Genomic DNA, 22,117 nt, shown 5'->3' with positions numbered 1-22,117 from the left:
GCCAGCTTTGGAGATTGCTGGGGAAGAGCATGGGGTGCTGGTTGGCAGCCTTGCCATTGAGAGAATCATCTCAGGAAAGAGCTGCACTGTTTGAAAGGCTCTGTATTTAGCACCTAGTAGCTCAGATCTCAAATCTTCACCTTTTAAGAAGACAGTTTCACCTCCAGTTATTCTAGGATCACTTAAACACTAACCACCCCACCCCCACTGCAAAAAAAAAAAAAAGGAAGGTATAATCTTGAAAGAATTTGAGATTGTTATTGTTACTGGAGAGGTAAAGGGAGTTTCTTATTTATGTGTTGTGTATTTTTATTTTTTCATGACTCTAATGTCAGCTATTGTTTCTCGATTCATATTTGAGCAAATGCCTTGGTTCTTTCTAATCACATTAAATTTCATATAAAACATTCTAGATAACATTCCCAGATAACATTTCGCATACATGATCTGAAAGATGTAACAGCATTTCTGTAGCACACAATCATTAAGTGAGCAAGTAAGATTGTTCTCAATTTTATGTATATTTTGCCAAGTGACATAAGCAACACAAATGACTTCACATTATTAAAATATTGCCTGACTTCTCTGATAAGGAAATAAACAGAAATGGTTCACCATTTGCTATAGATTGAAGAAAAAATATGGACTTCTGTCCCAAATTTCAGTCCTAATGACTTTCTATTGGAACCCTCCAATGCCTGAAGGATCTTCCACTCAATCTAAAAATTGTTGTTTTTTCCTTTTTGCATCAGTTTTGGGGGGCAGATGCCATTCCCAGATAACATTTCGCATACATGATCTGAAAGATGTAACAGCATTTCTGTAGCACACAAGTGAGAAAAAAAGGGAAGCTACCCGCCAACCACCACCACCCACGCCTTCACAGAAAATATTTCATGGTAGCCTCATGCCATTCACTTTTAGGCAAAAAATAAAAATTCATGACCTCTTATTTCTTAGATTTACCTTTTAAAATGGAGGGTTTTTTTTTTTTTAGCAGATCAAGCATTTAGAATTTTAAACATTAAAATATTTATTTTTAAAGAGAGAGGGAAAGGGAGGGAATGAAATTATCAGTGAGAGAGAGAGAAGCATTGATAGGTTGTCTCTTGTACACGCCCTGACCCCTGGGATGAATCTGCAACCTAGGCATGTGCCCTGCTCAGGAATCAAACCTGAGACCTTGTACTCTGTGGGACGACACCCAACCAACAGAGTCACATCAGTCAGGGCTCTTAAATTTATTTTAGACCTTTGTTTAAGACATATTCAACTCCTGCCACTAGTTTAACCATGTTGCAAAGCAGAACTTAGGGTTCTGAAAGGAAAGTGAAGTGGGATGGCCAGGGGCTCAGAATTCTGGATGATAGCAAGCTACGGTTGGACACTACCTGGCAGACATGCCAGAGTTTGCCAGCTTCTGCCATGAACTCTGTGTCTCAGTTTGTTCATGGGGCCATCGTATTCATCTGATTATATGATCTTGTTAAGCTCCTAAACCTCTGAATGAATTCAGAGAACCACCCGTGCAGGTTAAGACAGATGCAGATGTTTATGATAGAATTGCCATGATGCTCAAGTCAGGAAAACCTAATGTGGAAAAGAGGAAGGATTTATATTCCCCTGCGTAAGAAATGGGATGGCTTTGGGCCAAAGGAGTTTGGTGACTTTTGGAAAAGTACACAAGATTATGAACTTATCCACCTTGCTTGTGTCATGTCTGTGTCCTATGTAAAGGTGCCTGTTCTAGTAAAGGCCAGCTTTATAGTGGTAAATTTAGCCATTCTCCCATTTCCTAGATACACATCCTAATGTATTCAAAACAAAACAAAATCTGTAAAACCTTTTAAATCTTTACAGCCATATTTCTTTTTGACCCTTCAGTTCAGCCTGAAAAAGATAAAGCTCTTAGCAATCCACTCCATTCTCCTTTAAAGCCTTGTTCATACACAACTTTCTTCTGAGCAAGCTAAAAACATTAGGATGAGTACCATAACCCTCCCACCTTGGGCCACTCACTCTTTACAATCTATTGAACTTCCTTCATGACAGCACTCACAGTGGCCTCTCACCATGGCAACTAAATATCCAAACAAGAAAGCTTTAAAACATTGCTTAATGAATACTCAAATGACATCAGTATTGTCTTTCTCTTGGTGCTGCAGTTATAGCCATTAAAAATCACTCTATGTCCAGAATTATATCACCTGCTTTATGCCTTCAGGTGCCCCAGGTGGCCTCAGAGAAAAATCAAGTTTCTATGATTCACCATAAACTCCATTCTGTGGAATACACGTGCCCAGTAACCACTCTTCATCTGCCTCTACTTGAAACTTCCACTTCCTGATTCTCCACAGCATCATGCCCCTCCTTTCCAGGACCTATTACATGTGTGAAGTCTATCACCTACTCCCTCATCTTCAAAGACCAAATGAAAGTCCTGCCCACTCCTTATTAAGGGATAAAACCTTTCACTGTAACTAGCCCTACCTATGCAAATAGTAAAGTTCCGACTTTCATGCAATTCTTCTGCACTGTATCATTTGCAATATGACCTCTTTTTAAATTGCTTTCTAGTTATTTCACCAGTATTGTCTTCATTTACTTTTTAAAAAATGTTTTACTTGTGAAGAATATTGAGTTTAGATAAGATAGTTAAGGAGGCTTGTCTGTTTTATAATTCACTGACATGTGTTTGTAAATTATTTAATTTATCTATACTCTTTATGGAAATGAAAACCAAATGGGAAATTGGCAAAAAATAAAAATAAAAGTAAATGGTACAGGCAAGTGGGAGAAAGAAAGAAAAATCTGCTCATGTTTATTTTAAGTGTTTTGCTACAAAATAGCTTTATGGGTTTGGATGAAGATCTGGGACTGCATCTTGTGCAGCCTGGACCTCCTGCCAGTGCTGGGGAAGGAGACGAGAGGGGCTGGCCCTGCCACCGATTGTACACAACAGCCATGGGGTCCTCAAAGGGGGATACAACAAAATTACCCATTTCAGCACTTTCCTTTTTCCCCTCCATGTAGTGAAAGGGGTTATTGTAGTTTATTTTGGTCACAGTCATGTTATTTCCCCCCTCTGACATCAAACTGTAAGACTGTCTTAAAGCCAGGCACAGCCAGAGACGGGAGAGATGAGAAGAATGTGCAGGCAACAAGAAAGTGGTTTCCTAGCAACAGAAACTAGTTCAAAGATTTCTTAACTCCCTTGTAGTTTGAATTTCCATAGCAATGTGGAGAACAGTAAATAGTAAATGTCCTCGTGTGCTTAATGCAAATGAACTCTAATCAGGAAGTGACTGGTCAATGAAGGAAAGCATCTATATGTTACTCGATTCATTCTTACCAGGTATTTCACATACGAGCCTGAGATCAAGGATTTACTACTGAAAGTGATGTGTTGTGATAAATCAGATAGTCTAATTTAAAAAAAAAATTCTTATTACCTCTTTTGTCAGAGGCATCTACCAAAGTAATTTAAAAGAGAAAGGTGCTCCAGAAGAAGAAACTATATTTTCAAATATGCAAATTTTTATGAAATTTAATTATTAAGATGTCAGCTCTAGAGGTCACAATAAACTGTTATGCAAATAATAAACTTGTTTTTTTTAAAAAGTGGATTGTACTGGAGTTCACAGTACCAGAGTGACTTCTCCCTTCCTTCCTGACTTGAAATAATTTTGGTTATAAAATTGAACCACTAAAAGCAAAGGCACTGTCAAATAAATTAAGCCCTAAACATATGACATTTAAAATGGCACAGTTAGAGTATTTAATTTCTTCTCTCCTTCTTAAACAGCAAGGCTACGTTCCTCCCCTGTGCACATCCACCTCTTTCACAGGAAGATCACAAAAGCAAATATGGGTAAAGCCATTTGAACTCACGTTGGAACAATCATTAAAGATTAAAAACAAACAAATATGTTAGTGTGTATCAGAAATAAATACCGTATCTTGCCATGTGTAATGTGCACCCACGTTTTTGGGCATGTTATACATGGGATGATTAAACCTATTATCATACCCAATAGCATGTAATCATTATACCATGTATAATATGCATCCTTATTTTTCCCTCAAAAATTTGGGCAAAAAAGTGCTCATTACATGTGGCAAAATACAGTACATCTTTGGCTGTGTGGCTCAGTTGGTTGGAGAAGCGCCCCATTCACCAAAAGATTACAGGTTCGATTTCCACTCAGGGCACGTATCAAGATCGTGGGTTCCATCTGCTTGGGGCTCTAAGTGGGGGAAATCAATTGCTGTTTTTCTTTCTCTCTCAAATCAATATATCCTTGGGTGAGGATTTTTTAAAAAGTTAAAAGTACACAGAAATGTGTATATCTCTTATCCAGTCTCTAAATTTAAAATGATATTTCTTATATACCTTTAAGAAAAAAATCCATATAAATTTTCTTGAATTATTGTGAAGAAAATATTTTAAAGTGAAATAAGCAGTAAAGATAATACTGTATCCTTAGGGGCTTCTATAGGGCTATCAAGTACATTAATAGATGGGAGTCATTAGCCAACATTTTACAGGTCGCTACTTAGTCACTTTGCTCTGGTGTACTTTTGTGGAATGTTTTATTCATAGGAGACACCAAGGACATGGGAAAATGCTTCCGTTCTCCTGGGTTGTGGTAAGTGTTAGGGAAGTGTAATCACAAATAATTTGAGGTAGACCCATTGCTAGTGTCAGGCAATATACATTTACAAGTTCAAAAAGATTTCTGTGAACCCAAAGAGGCCTCCTTATGATAAGGTCCTTGGAATTTACAAATCTAAAGAAGACTCATTTGGTTTTTAAGTAATAATTTCCTCTGAGGAAATGAGACAGAGACTTGCCTTATAATTCAAATCTCTGTGTATTTATGTCTAAGGTTCAATGGGAGAATATTGGATATTTAGTTTTTTATTTCAGTGTTGGAATGAAAGTGAGTTATGACACTGCTACTAATTTATAAGCTATAGAATTATTCAATTTGAACTAATCATTGCAAATGCAACAATAACAGGGCCAATAACCATAATTTTACTTCCCAATAATACAGAAAACATATTTACAGACACCTATTTTAGCAGAAGCACTTATCATATGACTTAATTTAATTATCCTTAAATCACGTTTTCACAGTTATCAGTCCAATTAGCAAGTATAAAAATAGTTTTGATAGAAATGAATATATGTGGTGAATATTTTTCTTCATGTAAGCAGCAAAAATTTGATAATAAGCCATCAAAATGTCACTTTTTAAACCTGAATGTTTTGATCATAGTCTAATGCTATCTTGAAAGCTATTTCTTGTTTTTTTTTAATCCTCCCCTGAGAATATAGTGGGGGAGAGAGAAAGAGATAGATGTGAGAGAAACGATAATCTGTTGCCTCCTGCACTCATCCCTGCTGGGAATTGAACCCACAACCTTTTGGTGTTCAGGATGATGCTCTACCAGCTCAGCCACCTAGCCAGGTGAAAGCTCATTTCTGAAGAAAAACTGAGACTGAGACTTACTTAGAGATGGGACACTTTTCTCCTCTTTAACACCTAAAGTACTAATATCTTTTGAAAACTGCATGTAGATATATCATGTATCTTGCTTAAAACCCACACCATTCATCCTTAAGTTGTCAAAAATGCATATCATGTGTATACTCAGAACAGTTTTGTTAAACATATTAGAGATAATATGAATACAAAAGACCCATATAAAAGTTATAGTTGGAGAACATACAGCCTAAATTATTTGATTTCCTCTTAAATTTTATTTAACATTGGTCTGTAAAGAATTTGATGCTTGGGCCCTGGCCGGCGTGGTTCAGTGTATTGATTGAGTTCTGGCCTGCAAACTGAAAAGTCTCTGTTTCAGTTCCTGGTCAGGACACATGCCCGGGCTGTGGGCTGGGTCACTGGTTGGCAGGGCATGCGAGAGGCAGCTGGTAGCTACTTTTCTCTCTCCCTTCCCCTGTCTCTAAAAATAAGTAAATAAATAAAAATCTTTTTAAAAAGAATTTGATACTTGGAAGATTTTTAATGCTGGTAGAAATTTGTGATAAGAAAAAAGCCAAGCTTGGCAACTGAATTAGAACAAATTTTTAAAATGATGAGATAACCTCTTTTTGCAATGTGAAGTCATTATCTTTTTGTTTTCATTATTTTTCAGCATATAATGTTCTTAGAATACACATATGGGTTTACTGCTGCCATCTGTATCATACTAAAGTAGCCCAGAAATATTGTCCTCCCCATCTGGTAAACGAGGTGAAAAAACAAACAAACAAAAAAACCCTTTGGTTACCTTCACACATCACTGCAAAACCATGTACAATTATTAGCATGGCACTGTGTCATTGTGTGTTTTGGTTACCACCATCCCCACAGTAAATGCTAAAGTGACTCATAAGCCTTGTAAATATTGTGTCAAGTGCCTACAAGCACTCTGAATAATTTTTGCACTGATTGGAAAATAATACTTGATCTGTCAATAAGCCAAGGCTGAAATCAATCACTGTTCTGGATGGTTTTGGTGCAAGTTAGTGTCTCAATTTTGAAGGATCACCTCTTTCCCTCACTGCTGACAATAACCTCAGTTATGTTCTGGAGAAATGCTGTGATTATAGCTTACAGTTCTTCCCTATCATGTTCTACTGTGTACTTTTCTTGTATTTTCTGAGCATAAATATCCACATCCAAATCATCTTTACAGTAACCTGATCCTCAACTTAGTATAGAGACCAAAGAACTATTTATTAGTCTTCAACATTTCCATCTCAATATAAATTAGTTAAGTATGTGGGACTGGGGATATGCTGTGTACAGATGCACAAGTTAGGGAATGGGTTTAAGAAATAAAATATTGCATTATGTTTATGAACTGTACCTTTTATAAATATGGCACCTTACCCTCTTATCCACCAGTTTTTCTAACAGACTTATCTATACATATGACTCCATCACAGTTTCCTTTGCACCTACTCTCCCTGGTTCTTGGCACTTCTGACTGGGTTTTCCCTTGTGCAGTCCAACATGTTTTAATTCGTTGCTCCCATAGTCCAAGGAGCCCTCTTGAACTTTGCCTTAGAACTTCATTTTAGCTTTTGACTCCCAAATGATTGTCTTTAGAGAAGACTAGCTTTAATCTGAAGATCATGATACTAAAAGATATTTGTTAACAAGGATATGCTCTACTAGGCATCATTTGTCTCTCTCACAAGAATTATATTGTTTACCTCTCTCCGAAGAATGCAGTGGACCATGACTATCACAAAGCCTTGCAATGAATCAAACACAGCAAAAAGTATTTGAAACAGTATGGAGCGTTTGTCTGTCATGGCCAGTACCGCAGACATCCACGTCAGAGCCAGAAGGGGCAGAACCACACAGGAGCTCCAAAGGGACGCCCTGTTAAGAGACAGAGAGAGCCACATTAAGAAGCTGTGTATCATTCTCCAGGTAGTATCACTCTCCAGGCAGTAGCCAAACCCCCCTTCAACAAAGCATTCTTTTATGTGGCACCAAGATCATTAACTTGGAAACCACAAAACAGATAAACATTTGATAGTCTTAGTTTTATTTATTTTTATAGACAATCCCATAATAGTTATAAAGGCAGTTGCCAATTACAAATATTTAAGTATTCTCTTAACTCTAATATTAGCAAACACGATTTTTTCCATCATAGCATTTTCTCACATGCACTGTAAAAGATTTGTAACAAGAAGATGTAAATGATTGGGACTAACATGGCGTTACTGGCGGTGGTGGCTGACAAAGCTGTTGTTGAAACTACTCCACACTTGGCACATTTGAGCGTCAAACCGCTATGAGGCTCACTCATCTGACTGCAAACAAACAGAACACCCACAAAAAGAACAAAAAATTGAATTGTCACCAAAAAAAGTTGCTGCTGCAAGTTAGCTTTTAAAATACGATTTCATGCAGAAAAGTATATAAAAAATGAATGTTCTAGGCCGTTTTAAAGATACATTTCCACTACACATTATTTTTGTAACATTTACCTTTTAATAATTTGGACCTTTGTTGCATGCGAAGCACATTTCCATCATTTATACCATAAATGGCCCTTGTGTCTGCAGACCAAAGTTGCCAATACACTGAGTTAAACATAAGCATATGTTTGTGTAGACATACAGTGAAAACCCTTTATTCAGACCCCTGGTGAACAAGTAAGGACTCCCAGCTTCAGAGATTTTCATTATCATTTGCAAAAGGCATGTAATACCAATTAAAACCTTTTGAAATGTAGATATGTATCTCAGAAGTACAATATAGAAAGATACCTATTTTAGGTCTTTAGCCATTTGTAAAAGGTATAGCCTTTGTCTCAAAATACTTACATTTTGAAATTTCTTATAGCATCCATGTATTGTCTATATTTTAGGATGATCTGAATATAGGGATTGATGAAATTTGATGAAATATTAGTTGATAATAAAACGAGTGATAACTTTCTGCCCTAATAACACACATTTAACATAATCTTTTAGTTCAAACCATTAAATAAGTTTAAAATATTTTCTCTGAATATTTGTCACAGGCACCATCTAACAGCATTTATATAATCTCTTCTAGTCTAGAGAATTCTGCAGGAAAATTTGTATTCAAATAATTCAAGTTCTACTATATCATAGAAAGCAAACTAATACTATACAGAAAAACTTCATTTGCTTTAGGAAAGAGTTTTTGAAAAAGTACTGTTTTATTAGAACACAATCCTTTCAGGGAAAAACAAAAAGAAATTGTTGGAATTAAAAGTCAAAACACCTTGAAATAATGTCCTGTGGTGTACTTCTCTCATCCATTGCCATGCGGTGTTTACATCTAAAATATGTTTGCCCGGTGGGTTTTTTGATTACTACTACTATAGTGGAGTTACATTATCATGCGTGTAATAAAAGTGGCAGAATCGTAAGAGGCTCATAATTCAGAATCTCTGGTACCTTTTAAAGAAGTACGCACTTTTGTGAATAGTGCTTGGGTGGGATGATACACCTGAAAACTATTAAGTTAAGTAGATTAATATGTAGACACCACGAGGAAAATCAAAGCTTTTAGAGTTAGATGTGGGGATGGGGAATATAATATTAAATCATTCCCTTTACTAGTTCAACCCAGGACATATGCACTAGCTGCATCTGCCTGATATTTTCAAAATAACCGGTAACCAATATCCTTTCCACTGTGGTTCATGAATGCCTCAGTGGGCTGCCAATGTGTTTGAAATTGCTCCCAAATGAGTATGTGGACCAGCAATCTCCACAGTAGCTGAATGCCATATATACATACCCAACTCCCAAGACTCTAATTTAGTGGGACGCAGGTATCAGTGTTTTTTAAAATTCCAAAGATTATTCTGAGAACAAACAGGAATGCACATCTCTGTCCTAACTATTCATTTGAGGGTCTTCAACCTTGTTACATTCCACTAGATTAATATTAAAATGCATGCCTTAGTCATTTATTGTTTCCTTTATCACAGAAAATAGGCTACTTGGTGTTTGTGCTTCAAATAAGGATGTGGCTTTCTCAATGTGAAGGACACCATGCCTCTAGGCTCTAAAATAAGATTGAAAAGCTAAAGATTACTAAAAATAATTTTGGTTCCTAATATAAGTATTTTAGTCCTGAAAAAAGTAATTTGAATAAATATGGGCTTTTCTAAAAACGTATCTTAAGACAGTATTTAAAATGCCCATTTCTTGCTGTTTGAGATTTATTTGACACTGGCTAAAAGGCCTACACATGCTTCCTTAGTCAGAGCTGCTGAAAACTGTGCCTGACAGTCCTGGTTGGCCACCCTTGGAACCCTGTCATTAGCAGTGAATGGAGCAGAAGACAGATTTCCCAGAGAGAGATCGAGGATTTTTCCCTACTTTTCATGGCCACTGTGGATATTAATGTAGAACGCATAGTCTAGATGCTACATTGAGTTGCTGCAATGGAAAATAAACTCATTTCTTTGTTATAAGGGAAATTATATATTTATAAAACAAAAAGTGCTAATACTTAAAAGAAAAATAAGTTCACATGTAACCAGTACCCACTTGGTCACCAGAGTCTATACATGGGTCATTTCACTACTCTGTCCAGGTTGTTCTGGCCAGTCCTAGTGTGTGTGGGGTGGGGAGGGTCTTCAAGTCTACGAGTTCTAGTTCCCTCCCCAATTTCCTTTTTCTTTTCCTTAGGAAAAAAACAGTTTTTTTGTTTTATTGGTTTACTGATACTATAAAAATTGTCTGGAAAGAAAATATGCCGCCTTCCTTTGCAAAAATTTCATGAGATTTGTACAAGGTCCTGGTATAGTAGTCCCCTTAGTTTCAGGTAGATCAGGTAAAGCAGTTTAAAATACATAGTAGATAGAAAGTCCCACTGCAGCAAAAGAGAGAAAATGAAATATTCTGTCTGAGGGTTCTAAAAAGACACATGCCATTTTATCTTGTTTTCATTCTTTCCAATTATTTCATATAGAGACAATATGTTGATATTATAATAAATTAGAAAATTTTAATTTAGTTTGGGTATTAAAAAACTTGTCAAGCTATTATATTATTTATCAAATAGTCATCACTTACCATATTTTCAGATTATAAGACATACAACCCCCTCCAAATTTGGGAGGAATAATGGTTGTTAATGCTGCTGTTGAGTTCTGTTTACATTACATTGGTGAAATATTATGTTATACATGTTATTAAATATTTTACCACATTTTTTGCTTCAAAATTTTTTTCCTATTTTCCTCCTCTAAAATCTAGGTGTGTCTTAAGGTCTGAAAAATATGGTATTTGTTTTAAATGTTTACTGAACATAAACTCTATTTTTTGCAGTTTCTAATAATTGATCATAAAAAGAAGAAAGGGGACAAAGAAACAGAAAAAAATGGGAAGAGGAATGTCTTGGTACTTTGATTCCTAATAATATTTCAAAAGAAATGCTTGATATGTATGTACATTCAAACCACCTGCAATGGTCAATATTTATAAGTAGGAAGATCACTTGTTACGTTAATCAGTTAGCTTAGCTTCCTGCATAATGTTTCTTTAGTTAGGTCTGATTTTTAAGACTTCTTCACTGAAGTCTTTATTACTGCCCTCAGTGCTTTCTTTGTAAAGTAAAATTAGCTTCAAATACTCCCATCTTCTAAAAGGCTTCTTTCAATCACACTTTGGAATAGAAAGCAGGCTTCAATCTACACATACTTAAGCTAAAACAGCATTTTATATTATAGATAATTTTTATCCTAGAATCATTAATTTGTTAATAGTTAGACAGTAATCTGTATTGTGCCTTTAATGCCATTTCTATTTCTTTATCAGTGGTCTTTGCACCAGAAAAACACTACTTGATTCAGTTTGATCAGGGAAGCAGATGTAACTTCTTATCATATTTTTAGAAATAGAGGTTTTAAAATTAATATGTACATTGAAATAGCTAATTTATAATTTATAAAGTGACAGTATTATTATTTCTTTCTCCTAAGCCCATGTTACCTCTTACAAAGAGCTATGTGAATCGAACTGGATATTACATATAAAATAACTAAATGAGAAAAATACTGACCGAAAATTTGAATAATGTACTCTTAGCATTATACTCATTCTGATTATCTCATCTCTTTTTCTGACCTCAGTGTTATGAATAGTGGAATCACAGAAGTGTGATTAATAGAAGCCAGGGTCCTTTAAAAATAACCCATGCAGCTTGGCTTAGTCATTCGACTCAGCACAGCAACAGCCACCATTTGTTAAGAGAAAGTTCACTATTTGCTAGATACTCTAAGGAATGCGTTACATACATTATAGTTCATGTGCTCTACTATGAGGGAAGAGTCATCATCCTCATTTTACAAGTGAGAAGACTTAGCTGCAGAAAGAGTAAGTTACCTGCCTAAATTCCCACACACACACTGCTAGCAAACTGCAGAGCTAGATATTGAGCATAGCTTTTTTTTTTTATCTTCAAAGCTTTATCCTAACCACTAACTTCACTGTGCCCCAATTAAAAAAAATATATATACAAGTTTATACCTATAGTGGCAGAACTGAGTTTCCATACCCAGTACTCAGTATGACTGATTTAGTCTTACATCATTAATCTAGACAGAAATAACTAAAGTATTTGCTCCAATTCCAACCATATGTGGCAGACTAACAAGAGTGATAATGTGAAAGCTTTAAGTTCAATGGTATAGAAATCTCGGTGTCTGTACAGGTTCAACTCTTTGTCTATTTAAAGATGCTATGGAGACTCATCTGAAGTGAAAAAAGATTCTCTAAAAGGAAAGTGATTCTCCACTCAGAAAGGTACTTCCAATGATGTTTCCATTACACCAACTGCAGTTCTGATGTTTGATGTGAATGGTGTCAAGTTTTTATAGTGAAAACTATTAAACCCATTCCTTTACTATGGGAAAAAAAAATACCTGAACTATCTTATCACTACATAGATTGTAAAAACACAAAGGACCTAAAATTCTCACCAGTTGGTTACCAATACTGTAACTTTTAAATAATACCATGAATGATTTAAGAAATTAGTACAATTGTAGGGTAGGTTTTGAATGAAGGTATAGTTAAAGAAAAAAACTACAAACTTTATAAAGCATTCATATTTCATCCAAGCTTCTAAAAATTTTTATGATGAAATAATTTTAAAAAGCTGCTATCAGTCTGTTTATAAAATGTCATTAGATATGGTGATACTATAACAATAGTAAAATGCTTTTCTAAATTTTATAAATGGGTAAAATGTGCAAGTAAAAATTATGAATAACATTTTGTAGGAAGTTATAGTGAAAAAAGTCACACAGAATGAGAATATATAAGAAGTGTCTCATACATGATTATTTCAAGAATTTTTCTGATATATTCAAGTAATCAAAGAAAATGCAGTATGTTCTCCCTACTGAGGTTTGCTTGTCCCGTTTCAGCTGTGCCTCAGACTGGCCTTATGTTCCATATACCTCCTGTCCTCTGGGACCCAAACTAGTGGGGTTTGAAAACCCTCACCTAGGACAAGTATTTTAAGTGTAGCTTTCACATTTAATCTTCTCACCTTACAAACAGGCTATATACACAAAACCAGATTTTCTTAATGGTCTGTTTAATTTTTAGAGTTTGGCTACATGACTTGCGAACAGCACATTGGAAACTTGAATGGCAGACTCGGCCAGACACGCTGGTTCATCAATAACAAAATTCAAGGCACAGTCAATGATGATCTGAAATTGCAGCATGGGATTCACTTGTAAAGAACCTTCAAAGTCCACCAATTGCAGCTTACCCGGCTCTGTGTTTGAGCTTTTTATCTAGGATCCCATCTCTGGAAACAAGTTTATTAAATACCAAAATGCCAATCACCATGTTGACCTGTCAAACAGAAACAAAGGTTGACCTTTCAATGATATTGAAGGGAATCAGTTTCTGTTCCTCCTGAAAACCCTCTTCATTTATTTACAACCACCATAGAATTAAAGACTCACAATAGTAGCGACAGGAAGCACTTCTCAACTATTTATAAGTGCATAAAGGAATATGGAGCAATTTAACAGCGGTGTGTTACTTTAAAGTTTTAAAGTTCATTAAGTACATTTGATTTCCATGTTTCGCAGTTAACACTGAGAAAATTAATGTTCAATTGCCTAACTTTCAAATGGTGCCATATTATGCCAATCTGACATTCTTCTGAGTCACCCTTGAATAAAGTCAATCGGCTAAAATGAGTTTTACCCTATGTCTGAGAGTCAAAAGATTTTGAGTCTCGCAGTGTGAGGCTGGAGTGAGTCCTGGCTGTCAGAGGTGCTCAAGATTTGTCCTTGCCGCAGCAGGGAGAACAGAATGCCTAGTTTCCTCCTGCTGTGTGGCTCTTGCTGCTGTGGGGTGGGAGCATTTTGATGCACCATGTTTTTCTAGACAAAGGGGAAAGCCTATTCAACTCACCACAGTCCTTTAAAAGAGGGACACTAACACCTCTTCTTACAACGTGCTCTATTGAACACTTCTTAGCATTTTCTAAGACTCTTATTCTCACTTAAAAGGATTTAAATAAAGGTAAAATGAAAATCTCACATATTTTTTTTTTTCCTCAAGCAAAATTGTAAAAAGCTGCAGAGGTAACTGTGGTCTATTTGTAGCAGCTCATTATGATGAGTGTCCACAGTTCTCTAACCTACTCATACTTCCTGATAAAGGAATCCAGTCCCATGCTGAAACCCAGATAATCAACGAAAATATTTCTTCTTTTTTCCTTTCTGCCCCTTACCCTCCATAATCAACAGAATCTTGGTGCTCTCCCAATGCTAATTAGTGAAGGCTACATTGAAACTAGATTTTCACAGGCAGAATAACTAGTTAAGGAAATAAACAAAAATCCCAATTCTCTCAATACACTTTGACCAGATGAAACATAAAGTTGAAATCTGTTTAATTACTGGTATAATGAAGATCCAAGGCACCTGTTAGGTAGGAGCCTAATGTTACTCTTAATAGCTTCCTGACAAGATACCATTTAAATAAGATACTGATCTTTATACTTCTCATTATTTGAACTAAGAGAAAAAGTGTATTTCATGATTCTATTAATCTACAATTTAATCATAAGGAAATTCATCAGCACTCCAAAAACCATACTTTGCTCTTTCAATAATACATATACTCTTTGTTTCTTCATTTTAGGGTTGTATGTGTATTAGCCTAGTAATTTAGCCTAGGAAATAACTCAATTGATTAAATAAAAATTCAATGCAACCAAAGTGTATCTAGTAGTTTGTTTCCCTGTACCCTTCTCTAACATTCAGGCCTCAGTTTGATTTCTCTGGTGAAACTTTAATAGTTTTTGCTCTTTGTTATAGAGGACAGCAAACTTTAAAGGAAGAAAAATTCACATAGAGTTATTGAGGAAGGTGTTGCTAGCTTCCAATTTATTAAATGAGTTGTTCAAGAAACCAAAGGGTAATTTTCCAGTTAGAAATCTAACTGCATAGCTATATGGATCTTTTGTATTTCATTCAAACCATTTCTTTACTCCCTTACATTTTCCAAAGATTTATTGGACAAGAAAAAAATTGTGATCAATAAATTCAGAGAAAGAAAGGCAAATTTGTAGGAAATTTTCATGTTCCTATAATTAAGCATGCATAGGAATTATTTTATGATTCCAGAAAGAAACAGTTAATCCTTATGCACAACATATGGCAGAGATTCTCAACTGGGTGTGATATTTTTACACCCAGGGAACATTGGGAAATGTCTGGAGACATTTCTAATTGTTACAACTGGAGAGTACAACTGGAATCTAGTAGGTAGAGGCCAGAGATGTTGCTGCACAACCTAAAATACACTGTACAGCTGCCACCCACCCCCCACCCCCCAACAAAGAAATGGCAGGCCCAAAGTATCTGCAGAACTGAGGCTGGGAACTTTGATATAGGGATATACATTTCCTCATTGATACTTGGTAGCAACAGCATTTATTAAGATTAAGAGATCTTATTACCTATGTAGCTCATACAGAATAGTATAAAGGTGACATGATCATAGATGATGGCATTCTATATATTAAAGAATTTCTTAAAACTTCACCAATGTGAAATTACTGTAAGAAATCCCACCCTCACATTTAATTTTCTTCAGTCTTCGACCTAAGAATATTTTAGAGTAATAAAGGACTGAATGGCAATTGATATTCAAAATTAAGTAATAATTCATAGAACTTTAACATTTCAACAAATACAAAACTGTTACTCTAATTGAAACAAAGTAGTCTTTTCTTTGCTAAGAAAACAAAGTAAGTTGATTTCAAAGCAAACAACGTTGATTTCAACGTTTACCAGAACGACAGCGGCAGCAGGTCCAACAAAAGCGTAGAGTAGTCCTCCTTCAAGAGAGAGCCAGCAGCTGAAAATGAAATCAGATAAAAACTAACAAAAATTAGCTATGTGTTAAACCACAAAAGTGGGTTACAAAGAACTTGAGTCATGCACTTAGCCTTAAGAGTTTTGGCACATTTCAAAGCTTTGTAATATAAAAAAATGTATAGAAGATGTGGAGGAAGCTAAAATTAGAGTTCATGAGAGAGAAATACTATAATGAGAATACCTTGCACAAAAAAGGAACCTTTTATTATACAGCCTTTCAGGTAGTTAAAACATTTTAGATAAATTACTTTTGCAATAAGATTTTTATATTGACTTTCAGTACAAAGGTGACTGTTAAGTTTTACAAATGCTGCTTGTATCCATTATAGAATTTTTCAAATATACTTTTAAGCAAGAACAGTGTGTTTTTAGAGTGTTAGACATGCCATTTACTTAGTCTTCCCTGAGGTCATTGAGATATTGGGAGAAATTATTTAAAAGCCATCACTGCAGCAAATAGATAATTTAGTTTGCATGCTTTTTTTCTTCTAGTTTTACTTTTCCTCCATACTGCTAAGAAAATTCACTAAAGATAAGCTTTTGATTACTAAAGTAACCAAGAGAGGCAGGTTTGCATTGATAGGGACATGGCAACCCATTTATGTGAAAACATTCATTTTCTGGCAGCACAGGGGCAGGGAGAGGCATGAGGCTCTGTATGGGAGGCTTTGCACGGTGGTTCATCTGCACAAGCAGAATCCAGGAGGTGAATGAGGGACCAATTTACCACTGCTGATGCAAAGTGTCATGCCCACTGTCTCACTCACCAATTTGACCCTTTTTAATATTAATTTCAATCCACAGAATCGGCATGCTGCCTTCAAAGTTAACAATCAACAATTCTTGTTCTGTAACTGTGTTAATAATGCTTGCTCTATATCTGCTCTAACAATAAACTTCTATGTTGGTTGTGGTGGTGGTTACATGACTTCAGCATTTGTTAAAACTCAGAATTCTAAGCCTAATAGGATAAATATTATTCTATGTAAATTATACCTTAATTAGCACTTTTAATATGGGAATTTTATACACACACACACACACCCTTGTATCAATTTTTCATAATACAAATGTGTGTCTATATGAGTATCCAAAGTCTTCATTTAAGTTACTGCTCTTTGCCATACAGCAGACAGATAAAATTCTACTTTCCCACTTTGGGGTTGACAACTTACTATTAACTTTTTAAATAAAATGCCTGCAGAAAAAACTCTTGTTCTGATAGAACACTTTAGTTTGCTCTTTCTGAGATTGCCACTAAATTTCTACTATATTTTGTGTAATTAATCTTCAAACTAATAACATTACTTGTACTGTATTTGGTTAATCAAATACTCCCTTAAAGCTGGAATCATATCATCCATATTCTTAATTCTTTCCCTACCCCCAATACGGTGCCTTTCCAGTACTGGATTCACACCATAGCAGTCATACTATTGTCAAAGGGAAATAGAACTGTAGTGAGCCCTGTTCAACCTACACTATTAAGAAGGGTTTTTTGTTTTGTTTTATTTTTGATATTAGAGATTACATTAAAAAGAAAGTGCTCTGATAACACAAAGTTCTTCAGTTCTTTGGAAGTTTCTTTTGGATGAAGAGTTGAAGTGATGTCTCTTGTAGCACTCAACTTGGATGACCCCACCAGAGGGCCTAATAAGCTGCGATTATCTCCGCCTAAAGACAGCTAAGCAGAATGCTTCACTTTAAATATTATTTTTCTGGAGATGATTATGTTAAGTGAAATAAGCCAGTGATAAACAAATACCCTATGATCTCACTTATATGTGGAATATAATGAACAAAATGAACTGACACACAAAATAGAAACAGAGGCATAGACACACGGAACAGACTGACAATTGTCAGTGGTGGGTTGGGGTGCTGGATGAAAGAAGGTGAGGGGATTGGCCAAAGAACATATAGGCACAGCCATAGACACAGACAACAGTGTGGTGATGACCAGAGGGAAGGGGGGCGGGGGATGGCAAGGGGGGCAAAGAGGGGGAAATGGGGACATCTGTAATAGTGTCAACAATAAAAATAAATAACTTTATTCTTCTAATAAGATGTACATTTCCTCCCCTGTTTCTCAACTGCTTCAATTTGAGGAAAAAAAAAAGTTGAAGTAAAAATATGCAGGTGCATTATTTTTTCATTTAAAATACTAAAATATAAATTTATAAATTCTCACAGAATTTATCTGTATTATAGCTATGATTAGGATGGGCTGGTAGAATACCCATTTTTCTCCTTTCTAATTTCTTTCATAGCCCAGGCAATTCATAATCTGCAATCTATTCATCGCCCTGTTTTATGAGTTTCAATATGTATTACCCTAATGTAGCAACAACAATTGAACTGACATGAGAAAACTTGGTTGATACCAACATGTATTATCTTCAATAAAATTAAAAGCTCAGATCAGGATCATTCTAAAAGGTAAACATATCAAGATTTACTTAGTTCTAAGAAAATGTGTTTTGAGATTGAATGTGTTAAGTACATATTGAAATATTTTAAAAATCGTATACACTTGTGTCATGAAGAAACTGGAAATGGAAATAAGGATTCCAAACAGTGTTGCAGCATTTATTTCCTACCTTTGTGCATTTAAACTACCTTACATCATTCCTCACTACTGCTATTCCCACCATTGCTAATGACTCAATGACAAAATGCAAGCCATCAGCAGTGCCAGCCAAGGCTAATGAAGTGACTATAAGATGATTTATCACTATGGATGGACTTACTAGTGATCCGTGCCATATCCTTTTGTCCTGGTGAAGCCTACTGATGTGGCCACTACTAACGCTGGTAAACCTGTAAGAAACACATTGTCACACTTTACACTCCACTATAACCAAAGTGCATACTGGCTCAGAAAAAGGTTGGATAAACTCAAAATGCTTAAATTAGAGGAATACCTTGCATGAATCACTTCATAAAGTATCTTTCCATTACAAAATTTCTTTCAAGTATAAAAATACGAGAGCGACAGCTGGGTTTTTAACTCAGTGCACTTCTCTGATGTTGCTAGGTTACCACTACATTTGACATGGTTTTAAAGAAAACTAATAACAGAGATTTAGTCTATCTTTTAAATTATTTTTTCCCTCAGGGTTTACACTGTTATAAAGAAAATTTATAGTTATAAAATCAGAAAGACAAAAAAATTGATGTCTTGGTGTGGTAGAATATCACAGAAATGGAACATTCAGTTGGCCAAATTTTGATCCACATCCAAGGTTCATCATCACTTAATTCCTTATGATTTACTTATAACAATATAATAATAATATAGATAATAATAACAAGAATGTAAGAACAGGGTTAAGAGAATGAATTAATTTCTGTGCTTCCTGATTACTCTTCTTTAATAATTCTGAATGAAGATCAGAAAATATATGGCAATTTCTGTTCATGGACCTGCAGATAGGTTTCACTCCATGCATTGCTCAGTCCCTTCTGGAATTCACTTGCCTGCATCCCTGCACCAATTCTAACTTAACATCTTTTAGTTTATGTTTATATGAATCATACCTTACTCAAGCTTACTGGAACCTCCCTGTGTTTCAGTGATAAGAGCTCAGTCTAATTTATGTTGTTTAAATTCTTTTTTAAAGTTTTGGCCATACCTTCTTTTCCTAAAGACTATGTTTGCTTTTTTCAATTGTAAAATCCATCATGTGATCACCTTCTTGCATCCCCTCCACCAACCCTCTTTGTCCTTATCATTTCCCCTCTGCCCTACCATCCTCTGTGAGTTGTTTCAAGTGACATCATATTCATTCATGAGGTTTAATGACAAGAACTATGAAGAGCACCTCAGAGGAATACACCATATATTTTAACAAATACTGGTCTCTTTCTCTCTCTCTACACATACACACACATAATTAAATCATATATTATATCATGTATAATTATATATAATATGTCATATAATCTCTCCTCTTCTTCTTTCCATTCTTCTCCTCCTCTTCCTCTTCCTTCATGTCATAAGTTGACTTTGATTGACTAGAACAAGTTCATTAGAAAAAAATTCTCTCCTGGGTCATAGCTGAAGAATTAATAATCTTCATTCTATACAATTTAAATTTTAAATTCTTTTTCTAAATTTACTATGTTGCACTTTGCCACAATAAAACTCATATGCCACCATTCTGCCCACTCACAGACTTCCTGATAGTCTAGTTTCATCAGTGTAGCATTTTTGCTCCCTAGAGTCCTTTAATATTATCTGTAAACTTGGAGACTAGATGTAAACTCTCCTCAAGATCTTCAGTAATGGCATTAAATAAGGCCATTGCCAATCCTAAACACTGCCACTCTGTATACTTCAAGGAGAGTCTTTTTTACCTGCAACCTATATGTCTTAGGTCTATGATACTAACTGATGAAAGAAATTCAATACCAATCCAAGTTTGGAAGGTCTTTGACATGAAATTCAGACAAAAAATTTTATGAAAGTGTAAGTAATATATATTCTCAAATTTCTTAACAGCTTTCTTGTTTATTTACTAGGGCAAAGAGCCCAGGTACGTGAGAGACCCTTGCTGAAACCTGATGGATAATCTTTAACTGTTCTTTATCCTACTTTTCCAGCATGAATTATTCTAGTATTGTAATACATCTACTTATTTGAAAATTTTCAGGCTCTCTCAAGTATCCCATACTCCACTCTTCTGGTACATTGGGCATTTGTTGTATATTTGGTCCAAAATCCCCCAGTATTTTTAGTGCAAGTCTTTTGAAACTCAAAGGCAAACATGTCAAAATCCTGTGTTTTTTGTAAAACTAATTTCCTAAATTAAACTAATTAATTTTAATTAAACATTAGACTTTCAAGATGTCCATGCCTTTCATATGAATCCATAAGGCAATTTAAGAAAACAATTTCCAAATAAAGACAGGCAAAGCATTAAGTGATTCTCAGTGTGTCAACAATTCTGTTTTTCCTTTGAGGATCCAACTGACTATCCATGAGGTTTCATTCAATCTGAGTGGCTTTTCCCTGTAGCACGAACAGCTAGCTTTATAGTCTTTAATTGTTTTGAGTGCTTTTAGGCATTCCGTAAAATTTTCTTGTGGGAGGTACATGACAAGTGTACATGATTTTGAGCCCTGAACATTTTAAAAGACTGTATTTTCAGAACATATTAGCATAGAACAGTTTGATTTTCTGCCTGTAGATATCTCAGGTCTTATCTTATACCACTTGCTATTGATTGTTAACTGGAGACCTATGAGGTCATTCAATATTTACTTTTTTAAAGTTCCAAATGCCTATTTCCACTTCCACACTCAAACACAAATTAAAGTAGCCTTAGGATAGTTCCACTCTACTGCTTCATTATATAAGCATTCAAAGTCACCCGAACCAGAGCACAAAAGGGTATATTAACATGCTTACCCCATCCAAGGCACAAAAAGCGTTTCCTTATAAGCCGTGTCCTAATCTTTCCAGTCACAGCCATATATGACTGCCATGCCTCAGTCAACACCCAACAGAATGAAGCCAAGAAGAAAAAGTGCAAAAATGCAGTGGTGGTTGTACAGATGCTCTGCGGAAACAAAAAAGACTCACACTGATCATGGGGTAGGGGGATCATGTCCATCAGAGAGCTGTTCATCTTCAATGCATTGCTTTTTATTTCAAATGTGTACCTCCCCTCTGTGACAGAGTAATTATTTACAGAAATTAGAAACCTGGTAGTCTTTGTACAATATCTGTGATAAAAAAATCTTAATTCCATTCATGTGTTCATTTTTTTATGAGGAGAAGCCTAAATGGAAATTTAAACTCAAGGGAAATTAGAATTACCACTTTACTTGAATGTTTTCTTGACATATAATTATAGCAATGGTCTTTTCTTTGGTTTAATTTAAGTTACAGACATCTTGCATAATTCTTTTGGCTACATTCTTTATCCTTCCTTTATAACCAATCATTCTTTGTTGTTTTATCTGTGTCAATGTTAAGATAACATACCAACAGGCTTTAAGAAGGAAAAATTACTTTGCTTTTATACAAGTGTGATATTCAAGATATGAGAACAAAGCATAAAATGGTTTGGCTAATAGCCTAGCACAAAAATAACATGATTTTTAGGACATTTAATACATTACTCTATGTTATTACATTACAATGTGTGTCCTAATCAAATCATTTTGAAAA

General features: G+C 35.2%; 1 protein-coding gene across 2 annotated transcripts in view; it reads right to left on the bottom strand.

Moving 5' to 3' along the window:
- ADGRB3 (adhesion G protein-coupled receptor B3) overlaps positions 1–22,117 on the bottom strand; it is a 721,652-nt gene that overhangs the window by 37,872 nt on the left and 661,663 nt on the right. The window contains exons 20-25 of one of the 2 annotated variants that reach the window (XM_028509706.2): positions 21,353–21,503; positions 18,690–18,759; positions 15,853–15,919; positions 13,308–13,393; positions 7,748–7,846; positions 7,235–7,406 (exon numbers count right to left, since the gene is read on the bottom strand). In XM_028509706.2, the coding sequence (XP_028365507.1) occupies positions 7,235–7,406; positions 7,748–7,846; positions 13,308–13,393; positions 15,853–15,919; positions 18,690–18,759; positions 21,353–21,503 (645 nt within the window). The remainder of the gene's footprint in view (positions 1–7,234; positions 7,407–7,747; positions 7,847–13,307; positions 13,394–15,852; positions 15,920–18,689; positions 18,760–21,352; positions 21,504–22,117) is intronic. The other variant, XM_028509707.2, reaches the window with a different exon arrangement.

Source organism: Phyllostomus discolor, chromosome 4 (genome assembly GCF_004126475.2).
Source record: "Phyllostomus discolor isolate MPI-MPIP mPhyDis1 chromosome 4, mPhyDis1.pri.v3, whole genome shotgun sequence".
NCBI classification, from domain to species: Eukaryota; Metazoa; Chordata; class Mammalia; order Chiroptera; family Phyllostomidae; genus Phyllostomus; species Phyllostomus discolor.
The sequence above is the reverse complement of the archived record's forward strand: the minus strand, read 5'-3'. Positions and strand labels throughout refer to the sequence as shown.